The 22,196-nt window shown below is 49.8% G+C and overlaps 8 protein-coding genes across 8 annotated transcripts; 4 read left to right on the top strand and 4 right to left on the bottom strand.

Moving 5' to 3' along the window:
• Positions 1-3,761: 3,761 nt before the first annotated feature.
• Positions 3,762-5,072, bottom strand: MVES1_000050 (uncharacterized protein; the record flags this gene model as incomplete). Its single annotated transcript, XM_056204912.1, has 1 exon — positions 3,762-5,072. The coding sequence occupies one exon, from the start codon at positions 5,070-5,072 to the stop codon at positions 3,762-3,764; it is 1,311 nt and encodes a 436-aa protein (XP_056060887.1).
• A 3,063-nt stretch (positions 5,073-8,135) lies between these two features.
• Positions 8,136-8,579, top strand: MVES1_000049 (uncharacterized protein; the record flags this gene model as incomplete). Its single annotated transcript, XM_056204911.1, has 1 exon — positions 8,136-8,579. The coding sequence occupies one exon, from the start codon at positions 8,136-8,138 to the stop codon at positions 8,577-8,579; it is 444 nt and encodes a 147-aa protein (XP_056060886.1).
• A 2,905-nt stretch (positions 8,580-11,484) lies between these two features.
• Positions 11,485-13,221, bottom strand: DBP9 (RNA helicase; the record flags this gene model as incomplete). Its single annotated transcript, XM_056204910.1, has 1 exon — positions 11,485-13,221. The coding sequence occupies one exon, from the start codon at positions 13,219-13,221 to the stop codon at positions 11,485-11,487; it is 1,737 nt and encodes a 578-aa protein (XP_056060885.1).
• A 105-nt stretch (positions 13,222-13,326) lies between these two features.
• Positions 13,327-14,481, top strand: PPX1_1 (exopolyphosphatase; the record flags this gene model as incomplete). The annotated part of the gene is made up of 1 exon (XM_056204909.1): positions 13,327-14,481. One exon carries the CDS (start codon positions 13,327-13,329, stop codon positions 14,479-14,481), a length of 1,155 nt encoding a protein of 384 aa, XP_056060884.1.
• A 3-nt stretch (positions 14,482-14,484) lies between these two features.
• PEX5 (Peroxisomal membrane signal receptor PTS1) lies at positions 14,485-16,512 on the bottom strand (the record flags this gene model as incomplete). Its single annotated transcript, XM_056204908.1, has 1 exon — positions 14,485-16,512. One exon carries the CDS (start codon positions 16,510-16,512, stop codon positions 14,485-14,487), a length of 2,028 nt encoding a protein of 675 aa, XP_056060883.1.
• Positions 16,513-16,590: 78 nt separating this feature from the next.
• On the bottom strand, positions 16,591-18,294 carry cyp8 (peptidylprolyl isomerase; the record flags this gene model as incomplete). The annotated part of the gene is made up of 4 exons (XM_056204907.1): positions 16,591-16,762; positions 16,791-17,332; positions 17,360-18,217; positions 18,247-18,294. The coding sequence occupies 4 exons, from the start codon at positions 18,292-18,294 to the stop codon at positions 16,591-16,593; spliced, it is 1,620 nt and encodes a 539-aa protein (XP_056060882.1).
• A 199-nt stretch (positions 18,295-18,493) lies between these two features.
• MVES1_000044 (uncharacterized protein) lies at positions 18,494-19,134 on the top strand (the record flags this gene model as incomplete). The annotated part of the gene is made up of 2 exons (XM_056204906.1): positions 18,494-18,709; positions 18,736-19,134. 2 exons carry the CDS (start codon positions 18,494-18,496, stop codon positions 19,132-19,134), a joined length of 615 nt encoding a protein of 204 aa, XP_056060881.1.
• Positions 19,135-19,179: 45 nt separating this feature from the next.
• MVES1_000043 (uncharacterized protein) lies at positions 19,180-22,069 on the top strand (the record flags this gene model as incomplete). Its single annotated transcript, XM_056204905.1, has 2 exons — positions 19,180-22,004; positions 22,033-22,069. 2 exons carry the CDS (start codon positions 19,180-19,182, stop codon positions 22,067-22,069), a joined length of 2,862 nt encoding a protein of 953 aa, XP_056060880.1.
• Positions 22,070-22,196: the final 127 nt, after the last annotated feature.

Genomic DNA, 22,196 nt, shown 5'->3' with positions numbered 1-22,196 from the left:
GCCGAGTTGGGAAAACTTATGTATAAAGAGTCAACGGTAGTATGCCACTCAGACGAAACTGTGCTTCCTGCGGAGCCAGTGCATTGGACTGACCTAAATTTGGCGACCCCTCTTGTCAATGAAGAGCACGCATTGAATCAACCAGCACTAACCTCTACCATGGCCAGTCATGTTATCTGGAAGTCACAGCCTATGTCTCCAAAAGAAGCGCCTGTGATACAGTCAACAAACCCGCTACCATGGCTCTTGCCTCGTCGCGACGCTTGGTTAAGTCATAGTGTCTTTCAGCGTTTTGTCCTGACTCTTGGTGGCAAAAAAGCTCGGAGTCATTTTTTCTACACCGCTTCGGGTCGTTGGCGTAGAAATTCGCACATCAAGTTCCGTCGTCTGGGCCCACTGCAAGGTCGCATGGCAGACGGGTTGTGTAATACGACAACTGGGCCGGGTCTATGGGTGAATGGAAGCTGGACATTTGGTGTCCCTCTTCTCGAAGGGTGTGTTGCTAGTGCGCGGCTCGTTTCCACTGCGATCCTTGAAATGGAATCCATGCCAACTGCACATATGCAAGGAATTTGGACATAGTGTTGTACCACTACCTATACATTACACGTAGTTTTTATTTTACAAGGCCATCAAAATTATGCCCTTCTCCGTTTCTTGTTCTTTGACAAGCAATCGCTACACAGCCATGTCTGGGGCAATGGCTTTGATACGCCAACACAGCCAATATGGAACCATTCATATTTGCAATCGTCCGAGTCGCAGCCAATCATTTCTCCAAACGAGCCCCGTTGACAGAAACAATACAGGTTTTCATCACGTTCATCGTCTCCGTTCCCAAAAGCATGCAACGCCGTATCTTTTCCCGAACGCGTATCCGAATCCATAGGGTGTAGGGACGGATGCGAAGCGTCGTGTGCACGACTCGTACACACGGATGGGGAGCTGCGCCCATAGTCGTGACTCGGATGCGACAAAGAATGGAGTGCACGTCTGCGTCTCATCTTCGCGTCGCTGAAATCTGAGTCCGACTCGCCAAATCCAGAGTCGGCCAAAGCCATTGGCAATGATCCGATGGCGGGCATCACAGGCAGTTTGGGAAGACTCGATTGCACCTCTGCCACCAAGTCTGGGTGAATTTGGTTAATGTTTTGTACCAAACTTTTGTAATGGCTGAGTACATTCTCCCACAGCTCGTACGACAGTTTCTGCTTTTGTGAGGACCAATCTTCTGCCCTCGCATAATCCGACGCAATTCGTGCCGCTAGTTTATCGAATTTCGCTTTGCTGCCATCGGAGAACTTCCCCGAAGAGGAGCCGGTTGCTGCACTAAAAAAATCCTTCATTTGTGCTTCCTTGGAAGAGATCCGCGATAACACATCTGGCGGTAAACATGTTGTGCACTAGCGTACCTTGTGTTTTTGCATCTTTTAGCTCAATTTCTCTCAAAATATGAATCACCTCAAGTGGCAAATTGTCCAAAGCTATAATCGTTTAGTCGCGCCCAATAGCATGTACGTACTCGAAATGTATTCGGACGTGAGCACTGCAATTTCTGCCGGGTCCTCCATTACGCACCTAAGAGCGACGAGCGGCAAAAGAAAGTAAACGTCACGTGCAGTTTATTTAGTGGCGCCCAGCATGGCAACGTTTTAAACGATCCGTGCCTCTCTATACCCTCTATGCTAGCGGCACTGCGGCGACGGTTTTTTTGAACGTGATCATGCGTCTGTTTATCACAGCTCAGCGCGTGATACCGCAAATGTCTCCGAAATGCACGGCTCCAATTGCATTTTTTCCCGCGCAATTGGAGCGCTTCGCTCGGCCCCGGCATGCTGGTTCTTTAGTAACACCAGTTCCCGATATCGAGGTGGAATACTTGCATGCTCACGCAAAAGAGCAATTCCAATTATTTCGGCGTTTGCGGCGACGTGCGCAATTGTACCCGTACCACACGGCCAGCGCGATGCTGAAATGGTACTATGAGCGTGTTCAAGAGAGTCGGACGCGTCTTGTTCGCGACAGTGCCGACAGCCAGATGTCTACCACATTTCTTATTGGGTATGCTACCCGGCGGTGTGATATTAATACCCTTCAACGTCTCCGTGCCCCAGCCGTCTTTTGGACACGAAAACATTTGCAAGATGCTGCGTTCTTTGTCGACGATCGCACTTCGCTTCCGATGGACCGAGCTGATCTCCCATTAACTCGATTGGAAAACGCTTTGTTTTGCATTGCTGCGCGGCAGAATAACTGGGATGCTATGATCGTGCTACTTCAGGAAAGGGGCTTTAACAATTGGACTCCGTTCATGTGCCGCGCAATGCTGCGCACGAATGGAGCGCTGGATATGGTAACAAGAGAAGACGCGCAACAGGGTGTATGGCCGGGGCGTAAAAAACAAGCGCTTTGGTCATCGTTTCTGGATGAATTTGCTCGTGTGATTCAGCGGTCGCAATTGCAGGACAGGATCATGCACGCCGATAAGCCACGCGCACTTCCTTCATGGGTTACAGTGGCACTGATGGAGCTTTATTCGCGCTCTGGAAAGGCAGAGCAGGCTGTGGCTATTATGAATATGCATATTCAAACCAGGATGTCGTTACTGAACACGCTAAAAGATGGATCGATAGTTTTGTGCCGTGCCCCTTCCTACCTGATAAGCAACACAACGAAGCAAATCCCGGGCCCATTGCTACTTAACTACGCTATGACTTCCTTTTTACGCGCAAGTGTACCATATTGTGCACTTTCCATTCTTGAGCGTTTGACGCGGACCCCTCTACATTCATTGCTACCGCCCAGCCTTGAAAAAAGTCAAATCACTGTCCCCACTTTGAACACGCGATGCATTCTCGAGCCAAATACCAACACAATTATGCTTGGTATGGATGCAATTGCTCAAATTTTTCCGTGTGAAAATGGAAGAGCAAATGCTCTCTTGTTATTCTTGCTGCAAATGGATAGAGTCTGGGGCTCATTCTCGAAACAGGCTTTACCTTCTGCATCATCATGTCCTTTGTTCATGGATTTGCGTCCTATAATAACTCTGCTAACACTGTGTTTGAAGACGAACAACCGGGCATTGGGTCGGCGTGTTCTCCGCTTTGGAGCCGGAATGTGGCGACGTGAGCGCCGCTGGTACGAAGCTTTTCACCAAGGAAAGAACACTCCTCGTACATCGAGTATGTGGCGAGAAAGCCCTAACGATTATACGCTTGTCAAAGAATGGCAGCGTCTTTTGCTGAGACTAAAAAGGAAGAAATGGGTTGGTGATCGGCACGCTGGCCAGTTGCTTGCGATCACGAAAGGACTAGCCGATACACGCAAACACATTCGCCTTAGCATCGGCACACCGATTTCCACATGACCCGCCTCGATATTGGACCTGTAGTTTATCGCGGGGATGCTACATAGTTTTCAGGGCATAGAAAAGGCTTGCGATGCGCCAAAAAGTTTCTCTGATATTCATAATATAGTGTCAGTATTTTTACCAATGAAAAAAAAAAGCGCGCGCTGACGCACTTCATTTGCTTCTACCGCATAACAAGAAAAAACATTGATAGCTGTGACGGCGTCGCAACGAAACAAAACGTGAAAAGTAAAAAGGCATGCATGCCGGCACCTTTAAGCCTGTTTGTTCTAAGAAATCATGCTGCTCGATTTGACCAAGACGGTGTAAACTAAAAGCGCAAACGAGTGTTCGTATGTAATAGCGTATGGATCCAAAGATTGTTCTAAATTTCTCAAAATTTTGTTCCTCACCAGGTGAAATGTTCAATCTCAAGCACAATGTCTTTAATGCTGCCAAGACGGCCACGCATTATTTCGTAGTTAAGAGAAGCAGTTTCGTTACCAACAGCTTCAGAGAGGGATCCAGATCCACAAACATAGACGCCCATCGTAGTCGAGTCCAGCTCTTTTCCGCGTTCCACCTCTTCACGTAAAACGGCTTTCGCATCAAAACGAGAACCGTGCGTGACTGCAACTCCCAGTATGGGAGCTTTCACTAATACATCCTCGGGACATTGCGTAACAAATACTTCAATAGTGACATCGATACCAGTCTGTTTTTGCAAATTGTAAATCGTGTGCAATTCCGAGCGAATCCAGTTGATAATAGCACGAGATCGCGTAGACCATACAAGCCGTATGCTCTTAGTTACTACCGTCTTCTCACCTCCTGCAACACGACGCAGCACATCAGTGATAATAGGGAACAGATGTGCGATACCCGTACCACCAGCGAACAAAACAACGTGTTCCATAGAGGCTGCATCAGGGATAAATCCATACGGCCCGTCCAAACAAGCCAAGATCGTGCCTGACTTCACCGCGGTTACGGGAATACGCACAGAAGACTTCTCCAATGGTGATGCCTTAACCCTCGAAGCGATCAAATTTGTTAAGCGATTATTGTTGTTTTCAGAGTTTGGAATGAGTGTATCACTGGTCTTATTCAAAAGTTCAGATCCATTTAGCTCTTTTTCGCCAATTTCAGCATTGACCGTGGAACCACTGTTGCTCTGTGGCAGCTGCGTCTTCACTTCCGACTGTCTCCTGCTCGATAGCTCCCTCTGCTCCTTTTCAATGGATTGCACTTCATTTGCCAAAATAGACGGTACTTCATCGGCAAATTCCATCATGTGTGTTTTTTCAATCCAGTCCTGCTCCTCGCTAGAAAGCTGCTTTATGGCATCTTTGTCCAACTCACTCTTGAAGTAGCTCTGAGAATAATTCTCGTTTAGCTTATCAATGTGATTAAAAAGCTTTTTTGTCGTGCCATCGTACACCTTTGTAATAATGACTAGCTCTGACGGAAGATTTGAAGAAACGTTTGGCAAAGAGCAAATAGAAAATGGATGAGCTTGGAACATGTTTAGTGCGGGGAATCGAACATAAATGTGTTGTCCAGGGCGCCAACGAAGAGGTGTTTGGAAACTCAGACGAAGGGTGTCAAGCTCAGTATCTTTAATTCCAAGGCCTGGTGCAACAGGCACTTCGAGCTGCATTTGCATTTGCACCTTTGCGCGAGGACCAGAAAAGTATTCCGACGAAAACAGGATTAACATTACTCGTCCAACAATAGAAAATCCCCAGCAAGCAACGGCTAACCATAAATAGGGTCGTACATTTTGAATGTTCGAAACGTGAAAGAAAAGTATGCCGATGACCGCTATCACGCAGCAGATGTGTTGGATCAAGAAAAATTTGTATGAAAAATTTCGGAAGAATCCTAAGCTTGAGAAGAAAATCCAAGTGAAAAAGCAAAGTGTTGTCACACCACTCCACCAATAGTCCGAAGTAGTAAAGCTCTCACCCACTACTTTCATGCCATACTGATGGATATTGCTCCATAGATTGGAGCAACCGTGGACGAAGCCAAAGAAAAGCTGGATTTAGCGGACATGTGATTGTAATACGCACCACTAGGAAAGCAAGAGATTGGTGAAAGATTTGTAAATGAGAATGTGACAGACCTGTCAGAATTGACACGAGGTTAATCTTCATAGCCATCATCATACAAAATGGGACAAGAGCAGTAGCCATCAGTCCAGCTCGCATTGGTAAGCTTATATGATCCGATCCATAATAGTGGGGAGTTCCAAGGCACCAGCAGATCATAGCTATACCAAAAGCCAAGATTAAAATGAGGTTACGCATGTTAGGAAAACTAAAGTATCGATTGGCAGGGATTTTGTAATAGACGACAAGCCTAGACAAGCCAATCAAGCGAGAAAACCCAGGAACCCTCGTCATGAGAATACCAATTTTTGGACGGAATCGACGCAAGAGCCGGTAAGCGTGCGCTACTGCACCAATGAAGATGAGACCACACAGAATTACCGCAGGGATCCAAGCGTACTGATGGTAAGTGCGGTGCTTATGCGCGTGCGAATGTCCCTCCGCCAACACCTGTGCTTGAGGTCCACCCTCATACTTCATAGTGTAGTTGGCTGTCATGTTAGGTTTTCACGACGAATATGGAGTGGGGGCAAGCTTTATGCTTTGTCCATCACTGCTTTCTTATAGGCGACATTTCCTTAAATACAATCCGACCCTCATTTAATGGTGACAAGGTTAAACAATCGATCGAGCCAAATATTTTAATTTTAGCCAATGTAATCGTGCGTTCACCGCTGATTGATGCATGATAATGTGGTGCATATAATTAGCACTGCTAACGCAAACCACAGTTACGTTATATAAGCCAACCTCATTAGTGGTCTGCGTTGACAAGTTAAAATTGGGGTTGTAACTGGTATTCAGGCTTCTGAGAACGCCCACATGCGCCGTTCGGCTTCTGAGCACGCCCACATGCGCCGTTCGGAGTGTTTTCGCCTTTGGGCGCTAACGTGGCCGGAGCGTTTAATTTTTCTTTATTTTAAATGTCCGGCGCTCGCCCTGATTTGACATGCGTATATATACGCGACGTCATTGGCCCTACGCAGTTCGGTGTCCTTTGACCATTGTAACGAGATAGTGTAAAAGCTCCGGCGAACGCACAAATGGCATTCATGAACAGGTGGTGACTCTCACACGTAGAGTGTGGCACGAAGTCTTGGTCCTCATATTGACTCGCCATCATGAACCCTGCTATATCCAACATGGATTATCGTCTACACGCTATGCCTCAGGGCACTTCGCAGGAAATGCTTGATTTTCACAAGAAAGCGTGGTCTTCAATGGTCTCGCAGGCCTATGGAGTTGCTGCGATCCTTGGCGGCTTTGTGTTCTTTGGTATGGTTGCCCATGCGTATGAGCTTTTGCGTCAGTTCCGACCCGGATGGGGTATTGCAATGACCAGAATTCCAGGATTTTCACGTTTGGTGGCTTTATACAGGTCTACCCTGTATTACACCATTCCCAACATTGGTCCTTTTTCATTCCCTTGTATGCGAGACACTGCTATCATTGTTGCATTTCTGGGGGGTATACTTGGATGGACCTTTGGCATCCCTAATTATTATCTTGAATTTAGGTCACCTCCTATTGCTTTGCGTACAGGTATGATGGGGATAGGCACTATTCCATTTTTATATGCGATGGCATTTAAGATCAACCCTATCTCATTTTTGACTGGGTTGTCCCACGCAGAATTGCAAGTTTTTCATCAATCCCTCGCGGTAGTTTTCTGTTTCCTATCTTTTGTCCACGGAGCTGGAATGATCCGAGGCAGCATCGTGGAGCACGGCATGGACAATTTGGGTGAGCTTTACAAAACGGAACATTTTTGGTGGGATGGGACCGCTGCACTGGTAGTTTTAGTGTGGATTATAATCTCTGGTTTGGGTTTTTTCCGAAGGTTTTCGTATCGTTTCTTTGTGGTTAATCATATTTGCATGGTTATTGCCTTCACTGGCTTAATGTTCAATCACGTTGAGGGGACTCAAACATCTGATTATTATCTGTGGGCTGCAATAGCCTGCTGGATTTTCTCCATTGTGGTCCGCAGCTGTTTGCTTTTGTACTCGTCAGAGTACTTTAGTGGCCCCAGGGCGCGTGTGCAAATGCAGATGCAGATCGTCTCGGACGAAAAGCTTGGATTGCTTTCAAATGACCGCAACTCCCATGCGCTCCGAATGAGTTTCCAAACTCCATTACGTTGGCGTCCTGGACAGCACATTTATGCGCGCTTTCCTACAATCAATATACTTCAAGCACATCCATTTTCGCCCTGCTCCTTGCCAAACACGAACCCTCTTTTGCCCTCGGAGCTTGTTATAATGCCCATGGTCCGCAACGGCGCAACAAGGAAAATTTTTGATCATATCAAATCGCTTGAAAGCAATTACGAACTGGCGTATGCACAGAGCAGTTTTGTACAAGGAACATGCTGCAATATGACCGGCAACGAAAACCAATGGTGGGAAACCGCCAACATGGAAAGGAAAAAGACCACAGATGATTCTTCACGAAGCAGTGATACATGCACGGAACGGAGACCAGGATCCAATCAAGAAAGCAACGAAAAAAGCTTTTCTGAAAACGATAATGCGAATTTCGTTGCTGTGAAGTCGACTAGGATTCTGGCACTTTTAGATGGTCCTTATGGACATATTTTTGATGTTGCTACAGTGGAGCATTCGGTGCTTTTCGCAGGTGGATCGGGCATCACACACATTTTCCCCATAATGCTGGGTCTCTTGCGCCGGGTTGCAGCTGGCGAAAAGACGGCGCTGACAAAAAGCATTCGTTTAATATGGGCGACACGGTCACTTGAATTGATGAACTGGGTCCGCGCTGAACTTCAAAACATTAACGAGTTGCAAGATGTGACTGGCATTAAAGTCTCTGTCGAGGTGTTTGTTACTCGTAACGCGAATGAGTTGGTTCAGTCTTCAAAAGGATTCTTTGTTACTTGCAATGCACGTTTTGACACGAAATTAGTGCTTGCCCAAGAGGTGGAGTATGCGAAAGAGATGGGATCGATCACGATGGGCATCCAAGCGTGCGGCTCTTCGGATTTGGTGATAGCTGTTTCGAACGAAGCTGCACGGTTGAACTACAATGTTCTCCGTGGCCGTCTTGGCACTCTAAAGGATATTGTCCTTAAAACGGAACGTTTCATTATGTAAGTCGGGGTGTAAGTTTCCGCGTGAAGTTCCATGTAGCTTTTTGTAGGGCGATTCTGTATCCCCTCATTGCTGACAAACGTGAAAGAAACGAATACCCTGGTCTAAACGAAATGTATTGCCACTTGTCCAGCTAGATATTTATAGCGCCAATGCTTAAATTCAAATAGGCAAATACGGTTTCTCGGCTATGGAGTATTTATATTTCATATATATAAACATAGAGCGAGCTTGTAGGGGCGAATTACAAAAAGAAAATGTGTAAGCAGAAGGAAGTGTTAGATGGAACGTATACACAAGTTTTTCCGGGTTATATTCCTTGGTGGTGGATTTGCCAATTTGACCGGTGACCTAGTAGGGCGCAACGTTTGGATTTTTTTTATCACCATCGCTCATTCAAGTAATCGGACGTGACCACTCAGGTTGCTCCAATTATTTATCCGTATGATCGCAGCGAGGGCGATAGTAAGTGGGCGTTTGTCAGCTAGAGTGGATCTAAGCTCCATGCTTGGCGTAGTTCAAGAATGACCACAAGCTCCAAGAGAAATTCTTCCAATAGAAGCACATTATCTACCACATCCAGCAAAGGTACAAAATGTGGTTGGGTATCGCCGTCCGAAAGGACAGTGCAAGGGTATACAGCAACGGTAGTTTGACGAGCCCCATCAAGAACTGAAGTTAGCAGACATCCAATTTATTCTTACCTGATACAGTTTTGTGCATGTCATGTGAATCCCAATGGATATGAGACAGTTCGGCTGGTGGCTCGTGCACTTGCGAGTCAAGCGGTCGTAACAAATCGCTGAGCTTTTGGATATTATAAGAGACCAACCCTGCCCCCACAAATGGACACACAAGTTTATCCGGATCTAGATGCATAGTGTTTTTCACAAATGACACCGCCCCGAGTTGTTCATTCTTTCGCTGCGCAAGATAAAATGAAAAATCTGGGACGCGTTCCGTATACTGTTTAGCTTGTGTATACAGTTGAAATAGCATGTCAGTTATCACCGGTACTGTATTGTCTTCGACCAGGCTCAAAATGCCGTCTAATCGGATAAATGGCGATCGAAATAGCGATGAAAGTGTAGTTGTCAATGCCACATTGGTGGAAAGTGGAAGACTGAAGAATTTAGACAAAAGAAAAAGCAAGGATGGCAGAAAGTGTTCTTGAGGCAAAATGCGTTCTTGTATGACGCTTGTAAAGCGCTTGTAGCGAACGCCGAAACCTGTCTGTTCAGGGATCAATCCAAACAAAAGTCGATCCGAATGAGTGTAGTCAGGATCTGCACGTATCACACTTTCGACATAGAACAGATGCTGCATATAGCGCTTCGGTAGAGACAATATGTGACGATGAGACTGCATGGATTGAGCCATGGAGGCCAAAAAAGACATTGTCTCTTTGATAGATCCTGGATTTTGTACTGAAGATGATACACCCAGTGTCGCTTCTTGCAGCGAGATACGGCGAGAAAACATTGCAGTTGTACGTAAGGCCAAAATCACCAAGTCAGTAGCATTGCTCTGCAAAGATTCGGTGAGCACATCCTGAATAGTGCGCTCCACTTGCAAGGGGGTACATGCCATTTGCGAAAGAAAACCGTACGGATCGAGTACTCCAAACACAATTACTTGGCACAACAATACGGCCGCTGCGCTGCCGTCGTATACACTTGCGCTGGCAATAGTCGATTGAATAATGCTTTCCAAGACAACAATGCGAAACTGTTGTAAAATGTCCTCTCGTAGATGCTCCAGTCGGTCGGCAATAATACCTTCTGCAAATGGAATTCTGCTGGTACACTGACGAATAATCTCTTCGGCAAGCCAAAGCGAATCCGCAAAAGAGTATGCTTCTAATTGAATAGATGCGTCACAAATACCGTCGATAAGCTTGTGCCAGCGAATCGCCCGTGGTGGGTAAGCGTCAAGGTTTACTGCTTCTTGACAAGTACTTTGGTGAACTTGGCTTGGTAGCATGGCAAAAGATGCCGCAATTCTAGCATTAAGAGATTCAGGAAAGTGAGACCATAAAATATAGTCCAAATTGGGCGTCTTGTCGGAAGATGAATACCCATCGCATTCCAATACAAGCATCATCTCTAGCAAAAGAAGCATGCATGACCGTGCATGAAACCCAGGGAGACCAGTGCAGTGCAGTGACTGCAACAAAAAGGAAAACATAGGCAGCTTGTCGTCTTCAATGCCCGCTGTATAGGCTGCACCAAGCTCGAGAAAAAGACGCAATATTTCCGGCTGCTTAGACAGCTGCTGGACTATTTCGCACACAAGTTCGAGAACCGCGGTGTTCGGCTCATTAGTAGACCCACCTTCCTGTATTCCAGAAGCTCGGTGCATTTGAATACAATGATGTAATAATTGTGATAGTGTGCGTGCAACGCTTTGATGGGCCAAAAATTGAGGTTGCATACCGCGGACAAGTCGGCTAAACATGAGAATCATTTCACGTTTGATTCCATGTGGCTCGTCCGCGATGCACAAGCCCAACATGCCTTCGAACACGGTATTCTCCAAGACATACTCCATACAAGCGCCAAGCAACATAGACTTCGTGGTCTTATCCTCTGTTAGCAATGTACTTGCAAACTGGTGCAGGCTTGGAACAATGCCCGTGTTCTCTAAGCCGTCGCGAAAATGCTGCCCTGGTGCTCCCAAAAAAGACTGTCGTCAGACCAAGCGTGCAAGCGTACACTAAGTATTTGCCATTGTTGCTTGCATGAGCTCAATAAGCTATTTTCTTGAGCATATGCTTCTTTCGAAACCGATATATAGGAACTTGGACTTGTATCTACAAGCACGCCCAAGTGACTCATGCAGCGACTTGTGCAGCTGTGGGGGTGGTCCCAACAAACGCACGTGACCTTGTACTGCTGCTACGGTTCCTCTACGAGAAGGAACGCAACGGATCGCTCTTCTTTTTACCGGTCCGTTTGCGTTGGTCTTTGCGCACACCTCCGCCTCGTGCAGAGCGTTGACCACGAGGAGTCTTGTGTTTAGCCACGTACCCAACATTAGCCGTCTCAGGACCACTCGCGCCTGGAATTCCAGCAATGCGCGGCCGCAAATACGAAGGTATGTGCCGCATGTGTTGCTGTACACGTGCAGGATGGAGTGCACGATCGTGACGCAGGTACTCGAGATCTTTAGGATTCTCTTCAAAATGTGCTTTTAATGCCTTGCTGTTAAGAATTTCATTCTTAATTTCTTGAATACGCGCCTCTTTAATGCCCGTGCGCGTCACACTGCGAAGCGCATCTTCCATTCGGTAGCGGAATGCATCCACTTGTTTCTTGTCGTATTTCCAGAGCTGAATGCCCTCTGGCCCCACATTTCCGGATATTTGCTGGTCCTTTTCGATGCGCTGCCATACGGTCTCGTCGTTACGACAGGTCGGGCAGCCAATCGCTTTTTTTTTTCCAAACTCTTGGGAAGGAACGACAAAACTAAGAGCAGTGCCCGTATTTCCGGCACGCGCGGTGCGTCCAATGCGGTGGGTATATGCACGTTCCGAGGTCGGAAGATCAAAGTTGACGACGCACGCAACAGCGACAAAGTCGATGCCACGCGAAACACCATAATCTTTGCTGGTGCTACTTGCCTTTGCGTTTGATCCTTTTTCAGCGCTCGTCTGGTCTGTAGTGGTGTCCGTAGCAATGATGTAATCATACTTTCCTTTGTTAAACTCTTCCACAATATGAAAGCGACTGTTCACCGGGAGCTCCTCATTCAGCACACAAGTGCGCAATCCAAACTGCTCCAGGAAAAGCTTGAGGCGGTAACAACGATCAATATCGTTGACAAAGAGCAAGCATTTGCCGCGGATGAGTCGCAGCTTTAAAATAACATAAATGAGAAGAAATTTGTTTTCCTCTGAAGTATTCACATAGTATTGCAGTAAATTTTGTGAGAGTGACACATCGTCCTTCAGTTTAAGTACCACTGGGTCTTTGAGAACTAGGCCGCGAAGCGCTTCAGTATCGTCGCCAAGTGTTGCGCTCATTAAAAACGTCTGGAAATTGCGCGATAAAAACCCTTCGCCCAAAATTGCCTTTACTTCTGTGTCGTGCCCATACGAGAAAATCAAATCGGCTTCGTCGATCACCAACGACTGCAGCGATTCGGACAAGACCAAGTCTTGCGAACGTAGGCATGCCAATGCACGCGATGGGGTGGCAACCACTACGTCGGGCTTCTCCGAAAGAAGTAGCTTTTGCACTGAGTTACTCACAGAGCGCGCCACATTAGTTACCTGTACTTCGTCCCTGGAGAACGTGAGCACTTCACTCAACTGGCGATTCACTTGCTCTGCCAATTCGCGGGTGGGTACGAGGATCAATGCCCGTGTCCCAGCATAGTTGGGTGAGGAGCGTGAAATGGCACTCTTCGCCAAAATAATCTTCTGAATGATAGGAAGTCCGTAGGCCAACGTCTTGCCGCTTCCAGTGCGTGCCTTGGCCAAAATATCTCGTGTTTTTCCGCTCAAGCTGTACTCGATGGACTCTCGCTGTACAGGCGTTGGCTTTCCATAGCCTAGATTTGCAAGTGCACGTAAAATCCGTGCGTCAAGCAGGTGTGCAAAAGCATGGAACCCTTGCGTCTCGACTTGCTTCTCTTCACTCATCGCAGCTGTTCAAGCCCGAGCGACAAATTTTTTGGAAAATGGGCAGTTTAGTCAGATTGATATACTGGAGTGCTCCGTGCATAGCTTCTTGGTACGAACGACACCATGGCCTTATCACAACTCGATGCATTTTTGCGCACGCGGAAAGGGTTAACAGAGAAAGGCGGAACGCACTGGGTTGTTGGGAATGAAGCTGGGGATATGGACAGTGTGGCCTGTGCTATCGGATTTGCCTACCTGTCCGTATTTGTGAATCCCTCCGGCCCGCAATGGATCCCCGTCGTGCAAACGAATCGCGCAGACCTTGCTCTGCGTCCGGAGAACCTGCTTGCGCTGCACCAGGCAGGTATAGACGCAGGCTCACTGTGCTGCTTGGATGATGTGCATGGGTTTGGAGACGAGTCACAGGTAATTCTTGTGGACCACAACCAAGTATCGGGAATATTTGAAAAGGCACATGTAGTCGGCATTATCGATCACCACTGGGACGAGCAAAAGCATACGAACGTTCCTATGCGACTGATCTGCTCACCTGAATATGCGAGCTCCTGTGCAAGTGTCCTGTCTCTTTACTTTGAGCCTCAGCTGCCCAAAAGTCCACCGCTCGTACGAGCGGTCGCTGACCTGCTCCTTTCTGCGATTTTCTTGGACACTTCGGGACTCTCTGATGAGAATGACAGGACCATGAAAGTAGATCGCATGGCGGCTGACTTCTTGATCAAACACTCGTCTTTCACAAACAAAGAAGCACGCACAGCATATTTTCAGCAACTTGCTACGGCCAAAAGTGACACGTCGCAACTTACCATTAACCAGAAATTGCGTCGCGACTATAAGGCGTTCAAAGCCAAAGGCAGTGGCTCATCTACGTGGGCAATTGGAACGGCAAGCATTACTGAGCCTCTGCCCGCTTTTTTGACTGACAATGTTGCAGAAGCTTTGACAGAGCTACAGTGCTTTGCGACGAAGCGAGCGCTCCACCTTCTTTTTGTTCTTGCGGGCTTTGTCGATGCAGAAGGCAATTCGCATCGCCAACTGCTCTGCTTCAGTCCTTCTGCAGAGCACAATGCACAGGCGCTGGGAGAGGCACTGGGCGCTTACCGCGAGCAAAAGGTGGACCTCGTGCCTTTGGGCCTTAACAAGCCAAGCCAGCTGCCCAATGTGTATTATGCTGCGTGGGAACAGCGAGACGAAAGCGTAACGCGGAAACAATTTATTCCCATAATCCAAACACTATGTGCAACTATGGAAAACAAGTAGCAGTTAGAACTCGAATCCCTCTCGACGGAATTGGTTCATATCTGCGCCGACTTGACACTGCGCCGCAAGCTCCGGCTTGCCCATCACCACAAAGATGCTGCGCAAAGTGCTCCACAGCGACTCGCTTTCCTTCGCCTCCGATAGTGGCGGAGCTTGACGCGCACGCGTACCGTCGATTGTATCGGGAAGCGATTGCGTGCGTTGGAGTGTGAGTGCAGAAAGCAAATGCTCTGCGGCTTGATGGTGAGCGCCGAGGTTCAAGCAGGATACGCTCAAATTGTAAATGGCGCGCGTAAATGTGGGGCGCAATTCGAGTGCACGGTGGTACGCTTCTGTTGCCATCTCCGGCTTGCCGCCATTGGCCAGCGTGGCGCCCAAACGGTTCCAGAGTTGGAAGTCTTCGGGACGCGAATGCAGCGCTGTCTCAAAGCAGTCCTTCGCTTGGTCGTAGCTCGAGCTGGAATAAAACAAGATGCCCAAGCCTACTTGCACGTCCGGATCCATCTGACCACTCGCTGCATTTTCCCTCGCAGCCTTGAGGAACAGATCGCGGACATAATTCAAACGCGACCAAGGATTTGTGTTGGCGTCGGGGAGTGCAGGAAATTCTGGAGAGCGCGCAATGTGTGGGTGCGTGCGTGCCAGGTATCGCAGCATTGTCGCATTGGCAGCATTGTCGTATCCCTCGTTAATGTAGGAAACGGCGAGTGACATATGCGCCTGCAAGTTATCCGAATCAAGCCGAAGTGCCTCTTCAAGTGCTTGTATGGCCTTTTCCTCGTGTTCGTTCATCGCCTGGCACTCGCCTAGTTTCTGCCACGCTCGACTCTTTTCCACATTCGTGCGCTCCAGCTCGGCGTCTTTTGCAATCTCTTGGTCGCGCAGCGTCGCGACCTCAAAGAGCAGCGCAGCGTCGGTAAGACTTCCATTTTGCTCTAACAAGCGCAGCCCTGCTGCAAACGGTGTCGCATGCTCGCTGAAGGGATTGTTTGAAGCATAGCTGTAATCACCCAGGCGCGGGAAACCATTCTCGTCCTGTTCGTTGAACGCTTTCCGCAAGCCCGCTTCTGTTTCGCCTAATCCGTCCATTTCGTGCAGACCCATCGCACCGGGGCCCAAACCACCACCGGGGTGCTGGAAGTTGGTCGGGTCCTCTTCAGCAACAGCTTCCATAAGCTTTTCTTCCCATTTTGCAAGCTCGTCATTGTTCTTGTGTAGCGACGGGTCTTTGAGCATGTCCCAAAGTTCCTGGAACCGCGGATTCGCATCCTGGAATGTATCGCCAAGACGCTCTTGCATTTCACGTAATTCCCGCTCTTGGTTTATCACTTCTTCGGGTGTCTCGGTATCTTTAGCCTTTCCTTTGCTGTGCGCCTGATCGCCTTCTTCCAGCTTGCGGAACTGCTCTTCCCATTGGGCGTTGTCGAGCTCAACAAACTTGGGCTGCGGTCTCGCTGTATCTGGTGCTGCCTGTGGTTGCATATACGACGAGCGCATACCCATTCCCATGCCTCCCATAGGCATACCGTACATGCCCATAGATCCCATGGCGTTAGGGCCCATGTTGGGACGTGGTACAGATTGCGCATTGACCCTTGGTGCCTGCGCGTGAGGCTGGCCATGAAACTGGTCGCTCCAAATTCCATCTACCTGCTGCGGTCCACTCGCCAGCGCCGGTCCTTGCATCTGCATCTCCTGTGCCCACGCAGCGTTCCCTCCGCTCACCATCGGCGCCATTTTCGGGCCGGTGACGCCTGCACGCATGGAATCCATCTCTGCACGCATAGAACGCATATCGAATCCGGATACGCCACTCACTGCGTGGTTCTGCTGGGCAAATGCTTCCATTTCCTGAGGGTTGGCCATCATAGTGCTCGAGCGGAATGTCTGCGCACCCACGCCACTGGGCTGTGGGCGTTGCATTCCATCCTGCTGCAAGCTCCTATCTGTGTGTGTATGTTTGAGAAATTGAGATAAAGTATTGTTCGAAGTAGAGCATTCAGCACCGGAAAGCATAGACTGGAACGCCATGGTGTATAGCAACGTGCAATGTGGGGGGCTGCGTTGCCAACTGCCTAACCACGTGGTATTAGGCCGGCGGACTATGGACTACCAACTTGAGAAATCGCCGAAGCCTCCACAGCGTTTGGGTATTGTGGGCTTTTGTGCGACGGGCGGCCCGCGCTTAAGGCCTTTTAGGCCATGTATATCTGTGTCAAAAAGCATGGAAGAGACAGGCTCGTCCCTTTCTGTGCGCTTAGGTTCAAGCCGCGTACCAAGCCTGTTGTCAGTGCCAACAGCATACATACCACGTAGTGCGATCTTCTTCGCGTTTGCGTCGCTTGTTATCGCGCATCACACTTTCTTTTGAGTTGGGATCCTCTCGCCGAAGACGATGGTCTTGCTGTTGCTTGTAGTTCCAGAACGGGTCGTCCATAATATCAATAGACGTAATGCGAATGGGGCGCAGAGGCCGGTCCGTGCCATCCTCTGTCGGCACATGCTCGAGCGCATCGAGCGTGCGAAATTGCTCTTTCCCGTCCGCATCACTCAGGAGACGCCCAAAGACCGTGTGCTTGGTATCGAGGTGAGGAGTCGCGCGGTACGTGAAAAAGAATTGCGATCCGTTTGTGTTGTAGCCTGAGTTGGCCATGGAGAGCATCCCGCGGCCAGTATGGCGGTACGAACCTGCGTTGATGAGTTCATCTAAGAATGGCTTGCCCCAAATCGATTGGCCACCGCGGCCTGTGCCAGTAGGATCGCCGCCTTGGATCATGAAGCCAGAGATGTTGCGATGAAAGATGGTATCGTTATACTTGCCTTCCCGCGCAAGCATCAGAAAATTGTAACACTAGAGTAAGAGGCGTGTGATACGTACAGTTCGTGGCGCCTTGTCCACATGCAGTTCAATGTTCAGCGGCCCAAAATTGGTGAGGATCTTTGCATACGCTTTCGTTCGCTTGCTTGTACTCGCGATGTGCTCAAACATGACTTCTTCCTCGTCAACTGTAACATGCTCCATTTTTGTGCGTGGCGTCAAGCTTGAAGATGTAAAACTTGCTGCTGTCATACCATTTGAAATCGTGCCTTGTTTCCGCGCAAGCTTGGAAGCCATTTCTGGCTGTACGGCGCGCGACGGCGCCGACTGCGGCACCTGCTTTGCACGAATTGTCTCGAGCAGGGTTTTGGTGCTCCCTGTTGCTAACGCATTTACCTCTTCATCTGTATCCCTTGCAGCAATGGTCAGGTTATTCTGGACATGGTACATTGTTTGCGTGTTGCGCTGCGTTGGGTTGTGGGGATCCTGGAGCGTGATGATATCCGAACGCTGGAACGGCGTATCATCAACCAAATCACGCAGTACGCGCGGTTTGATATTGAGCTGTTGCACCGTGTCGTAGGAAAACGCATTTCCGGTAGGGCGAATCGTGACAATGTGACTGTGGTCGGTGAATTCCTTAAGCGAAACGGGGTCATGCAGCTTGCCCTGCTCGTTGCGCGCGAAACGCAGCGCAACAAGGTCCACAAACGAAGCAGATGCACCTGTCACAGGGTTGGTCCCATACTTGCGCAGATACGCCTCGATGTTGCGCTTCTCAAAAATCACGCCTTCGCCAAAGCACACCGGCGTCTCCCATGGTTGATGCGTCAATGCGCACATATCAAATGGCACAATCACGGCGCTATCTCCTCTGCAAGCACCTTTACTCGCACCGTGTTGACCATACACACCGCTCTGTTGTGAGAATGCAATGCTAAACGTACGTGCTCCGTAGGCGTGATAAACATTTTATCATTTGTGCCATGCCCCATGGTGGAAAGTGGACAATGTGGAGGCCAGGTCGGCCCGCCTCGGACGCTCATGGCGCGCTTGGTTTGGCTCATTGTGTTGGTCGTGTGCGCTGTGGTGCATGCAAACACGGAAATCTACACGTTTGGTCCACATCTTTGTGCACGGCACAAGGTTGGCGCACTTGTGGATACGAGTCGCCTTTCTGTAAGCTGGCCGTCCATGTCGCCAGCGCCGACGCCGAAACGGTTTATGATCACGCCAGGGACGACAGGTGCATGGGTAGCACTATTCCCCGACTACAACGATTTTGAGCAGGCAGTCCATAAATACGAGCTGAAAATAACGTGGCTGCAAACGTTGCTGCTGCAGATTCCCGACCGCATGCGCTGGATGCTTACACAGCGGTACCAATTGCGCCTTTCATGGCCAGCCAATGTATGCGGTGTGCAAACTGACCAAAGATACCCGCTGATTTTTTAATACATGTACACACGCCCGAAAAGGCGTTGCATAAACAAAAGCAGGCGCCTGTGGATGAGGGCCCATTGCAGCCATGCGAGCTGCTCTTTGCCAAGATTTCTGCAGTGAGCACAGGGACAAGACTGCGCGTAGATGAGCTCGCATCTTCAGCACACTGGCTGCTGCACCTCGCCGAGCATCTTGGGGGCTGGGCGGCGCCGCTGCGCAGGGACGCCCAAGACATTCCTGTGGATGTGACCTTTGAGCGCGTCTATCTCGGCTGCATCCCGCAATCGACACTGCCACTGATTCTCTATCTTTGTATAGCTACTGTCGCCGCGTCGCTACTTTCCACGCGGGTACTGCGTATCGTTGCGCATGCGACACGGCCCACCAAGTAGTTAGTTACCCATCAAATGTGGAGGTATTCTCCGACGCTCGTCTCCATGGCGGCGGATCGGCGCGGCACAGCCGTGTACAGTATTGATCCGCTCCTTGATGCGCTTCCGAGTGTGCAAGGAGCAGCTCCAGGATCTCCCGCAGACCTGCGTCGTGCTGTAAGGTACGTGAGTGCATACGAGCGGCACGTGTACGTCGCGACGAACGACGGCTACGTGCATCATTTTGTGAATGCATCGGCACATCCTCCACAGCCCGCTTCGCGCGAGGCAGACTGGGTGCTGGAACAGAGTCTGCAAGTATCTTCTTTGGGAAGACCTGTGGAGAAAGTGCTTGTACTGCACGCTGTTGCGCTAGTTGCCATCTTGTGCGAAAACACGCTGCGATTCTACGCATACCCATCGCTTGCACCTGGCACCTGGCTGCCCGTTATTCGTGGCGTAACACAGGCGGTTATGGATGATGCAGAAAAACATTCTGCCGGATTCGTGAGTATTTGTCTGCTCAAACGCCAGCGGCTGCAGCTTATTGTGTTGGAGCACGCTGGGTGGGCCACAGTTAAAGAGATGGCAATTGCGCGAGATGCCGTGATTGCGCGGCGTTGCAATGAGATTTTGTGTGTAGCGACGCCTACCGAGTACTGCTTGATCAACTTGGAAACTGGCGAACAAACACCACTGATGCTCCCCATTTCCCAGAGCACCACTGTTTCCTCTGCATTGGTTCGCCCGTGTGTCGTTTCTGTCTCCTTTCCGTCTGTGGAAGGGGCATTGCAAACATTTCTTATTACGAGCCATTCGGATACGGGCACGCTTGGCGCTTTTATTCGACCGGATGGGGAGCCGAGCGACAGGCTTGTCGAGTGGCCGTCCCATCCGCGGTCGGTTGTGTACAGCGCACCGTACTTGTGTGCGCTGCTCCGCAACGACACGATCCATGTGCATGATATGCGCACCATGCATCGAACCCAGGTAGTTGCCATCGAACAGGAAGATGCGCGGCTCCTGCTAGATATTGCGCCAAATACCCAGGTGCACCCGGGGCGAGCACTGTTCTCTACAAGCACAGTAGATGTCCCGCTGCACGGTACTACTCTTACAGCACCAACACCTTTTCCTACAGGTGCAAGCTTGCCGATTGATGCGTTGCTTGTGCTAAAGCGTTCGGTATCGTGTTTTGTGTGTGCGGCGCCTACAGATCGCGCTCTGCGCGCGATACAGGAAAATGACTGGAAAACGGCGCAAACGATCCTTGCGTTGAACACGGAAGAGGATATGCATTTCAGTGTGATTGCATTGCTTGTTGGGCTGCACCATGTGCTGCATACGCGTTTTTTACAGGCTGTGCCGTACCTAGTGCGGGGTCGATTGGATATTCGTCTTCTGCTCGCCAAATTTCCGCAGTTTGACGTGCTCCTTGCGGGGAGACAAGAAGCACCCATGGCAAGTGCGGCGCTTGCCCTGTGGACCGAACTGCCTGCATCCATCTCAGAGCTGATCACGCTGAATTTGGCGCTGAACTATGCGCCGCACATACAGGAAAACGTGTATGCGCCATTGCACGCCGCTTTGCTTGCGCGCGCCGATACAATGCTAGAACAGGTGCTTGCAGCAAGCAAATGCGACACGTTTGCGCTTGCACAAGCCGCGCTTGTGTCCCTATACCTTTCGCGCGATCCACGCACGCCAATGGACCGACTCTTGCCACATTTAATGCACTGCACTGCAGATGTGGGGTCTGTGCTTGAGATGCATCATCGGTACCTTGCGTATGCACAACTGCTTCTTGCACATAATCGGCGTACTGAGGCGCTGCGCATCTGGGTACGTGTTCTAGATGGCGATCTGCGCGACGCGTACGACACGATTACAACTGGCGACGTTGCTACGGAGGCTGCGCGTCTTGCGTCGCGCGACGATATTGCCGAGTTTGGTCTGTGGCTAGCACGGCACAATACTCAGCTTGGTCTTGACGTGCTGCTTCATATGGACTTTACGGATGAAGCGCAAGCGCGCAAGACATGGGCCGCTCTTTGCGCGCTGGACAGCAGCGCAGCGGCGCGGCTGCTAGAGCACGTTGTGTTTACAGAGCTGCACCAGGCTGCGGGCCTGCATGCAGAGCTGTGCATGGCATTGGCCGATACCGTGACCAAGGCACTGGTCAACCACACATACCCCAAGGAAGCCACTGTACATGCCTATACCCTGCATCCGACCGAATGCTTTGCCATGCACATAGCGCGCCTCGCCGCACGGCTGGACAGCGCCGTTTTGTATGCACGCGTGAAGCTTATGCTTTTGCTTGCGTACTCTAATGTGCTTGACAATGAGCAGATTTATGATCAGCTTGCAGTACACCAGGAGTTTGTGTTTGAGAAGGCAATCTTGCTGGTAAAAATGCAGCGCAACGACGAGGCGTTGTTGCATGTAGCGATCCACCTGCGCGACGCACGCAGCGCACAGGCGTTTTGCCTTCAGCCCTCTTATATGATTGTGCCAGCGGTGGCTCAGGAGATGGTGCTTGTGATAGGGATTCCAGAGTACGCGTCCGTGATCCCGACGGCGGCAGTGCCAAGCAACCGTACAAAGACGCGAGTGCTGCTGCAGACATTACTGCACATTTACACGCAGCAAACATTGCTCGACACTTTTGAACCTGCTATTGTGCGTCTTGTGTGTACAGCACCGTGCTATTTTGATATCACGCTTGTGCTCGCGCTCGTACCGGCGCATTGGCGCGTCGCCCAATTCGCACCGTACTTGGTGAGTGCACTTCGCACAGGCCAGCATAAAAAACGCATGGCAGATATGGTAAAGGCCATGTCTTATACTCGCACCAAATATATCACGGCACAACATTGGGGCGCGGTTCGGTATGTACTAGGCATATACTCACAACAGCGCCGCCGGCGGTGTGTTCCAAGACGAGGCACCATAGTGCTCCACATTCATAGCGCCACGTGCATTTGTCGCTTGCTGGGCTGCAGCACATTGTATGCCCTTTGGGATACGCAGCGTGCTTCGCGCGTGTGCAGTGCCGCGTCTTGTTTGTGCTATGCATACGT

This window comes from Malassezia vespertilionis, chromosome 1 (assembly GCF_029542925.1).
Source record: "Malassezia vespertilionis chromosome 1, complete sequence".
NCBI classification, from domain to species: Eukaryota; Fungi; Basidiomycota; class Malasseziomycetes; order Malasseziales; family Malasseziaceae; genus Malassezia; species Malassezia vespertilionis.
Note: the sequence above shows the minus strand (reverse complement) of the source record. Positions and strands in the feature narration are given on the sequence as shown.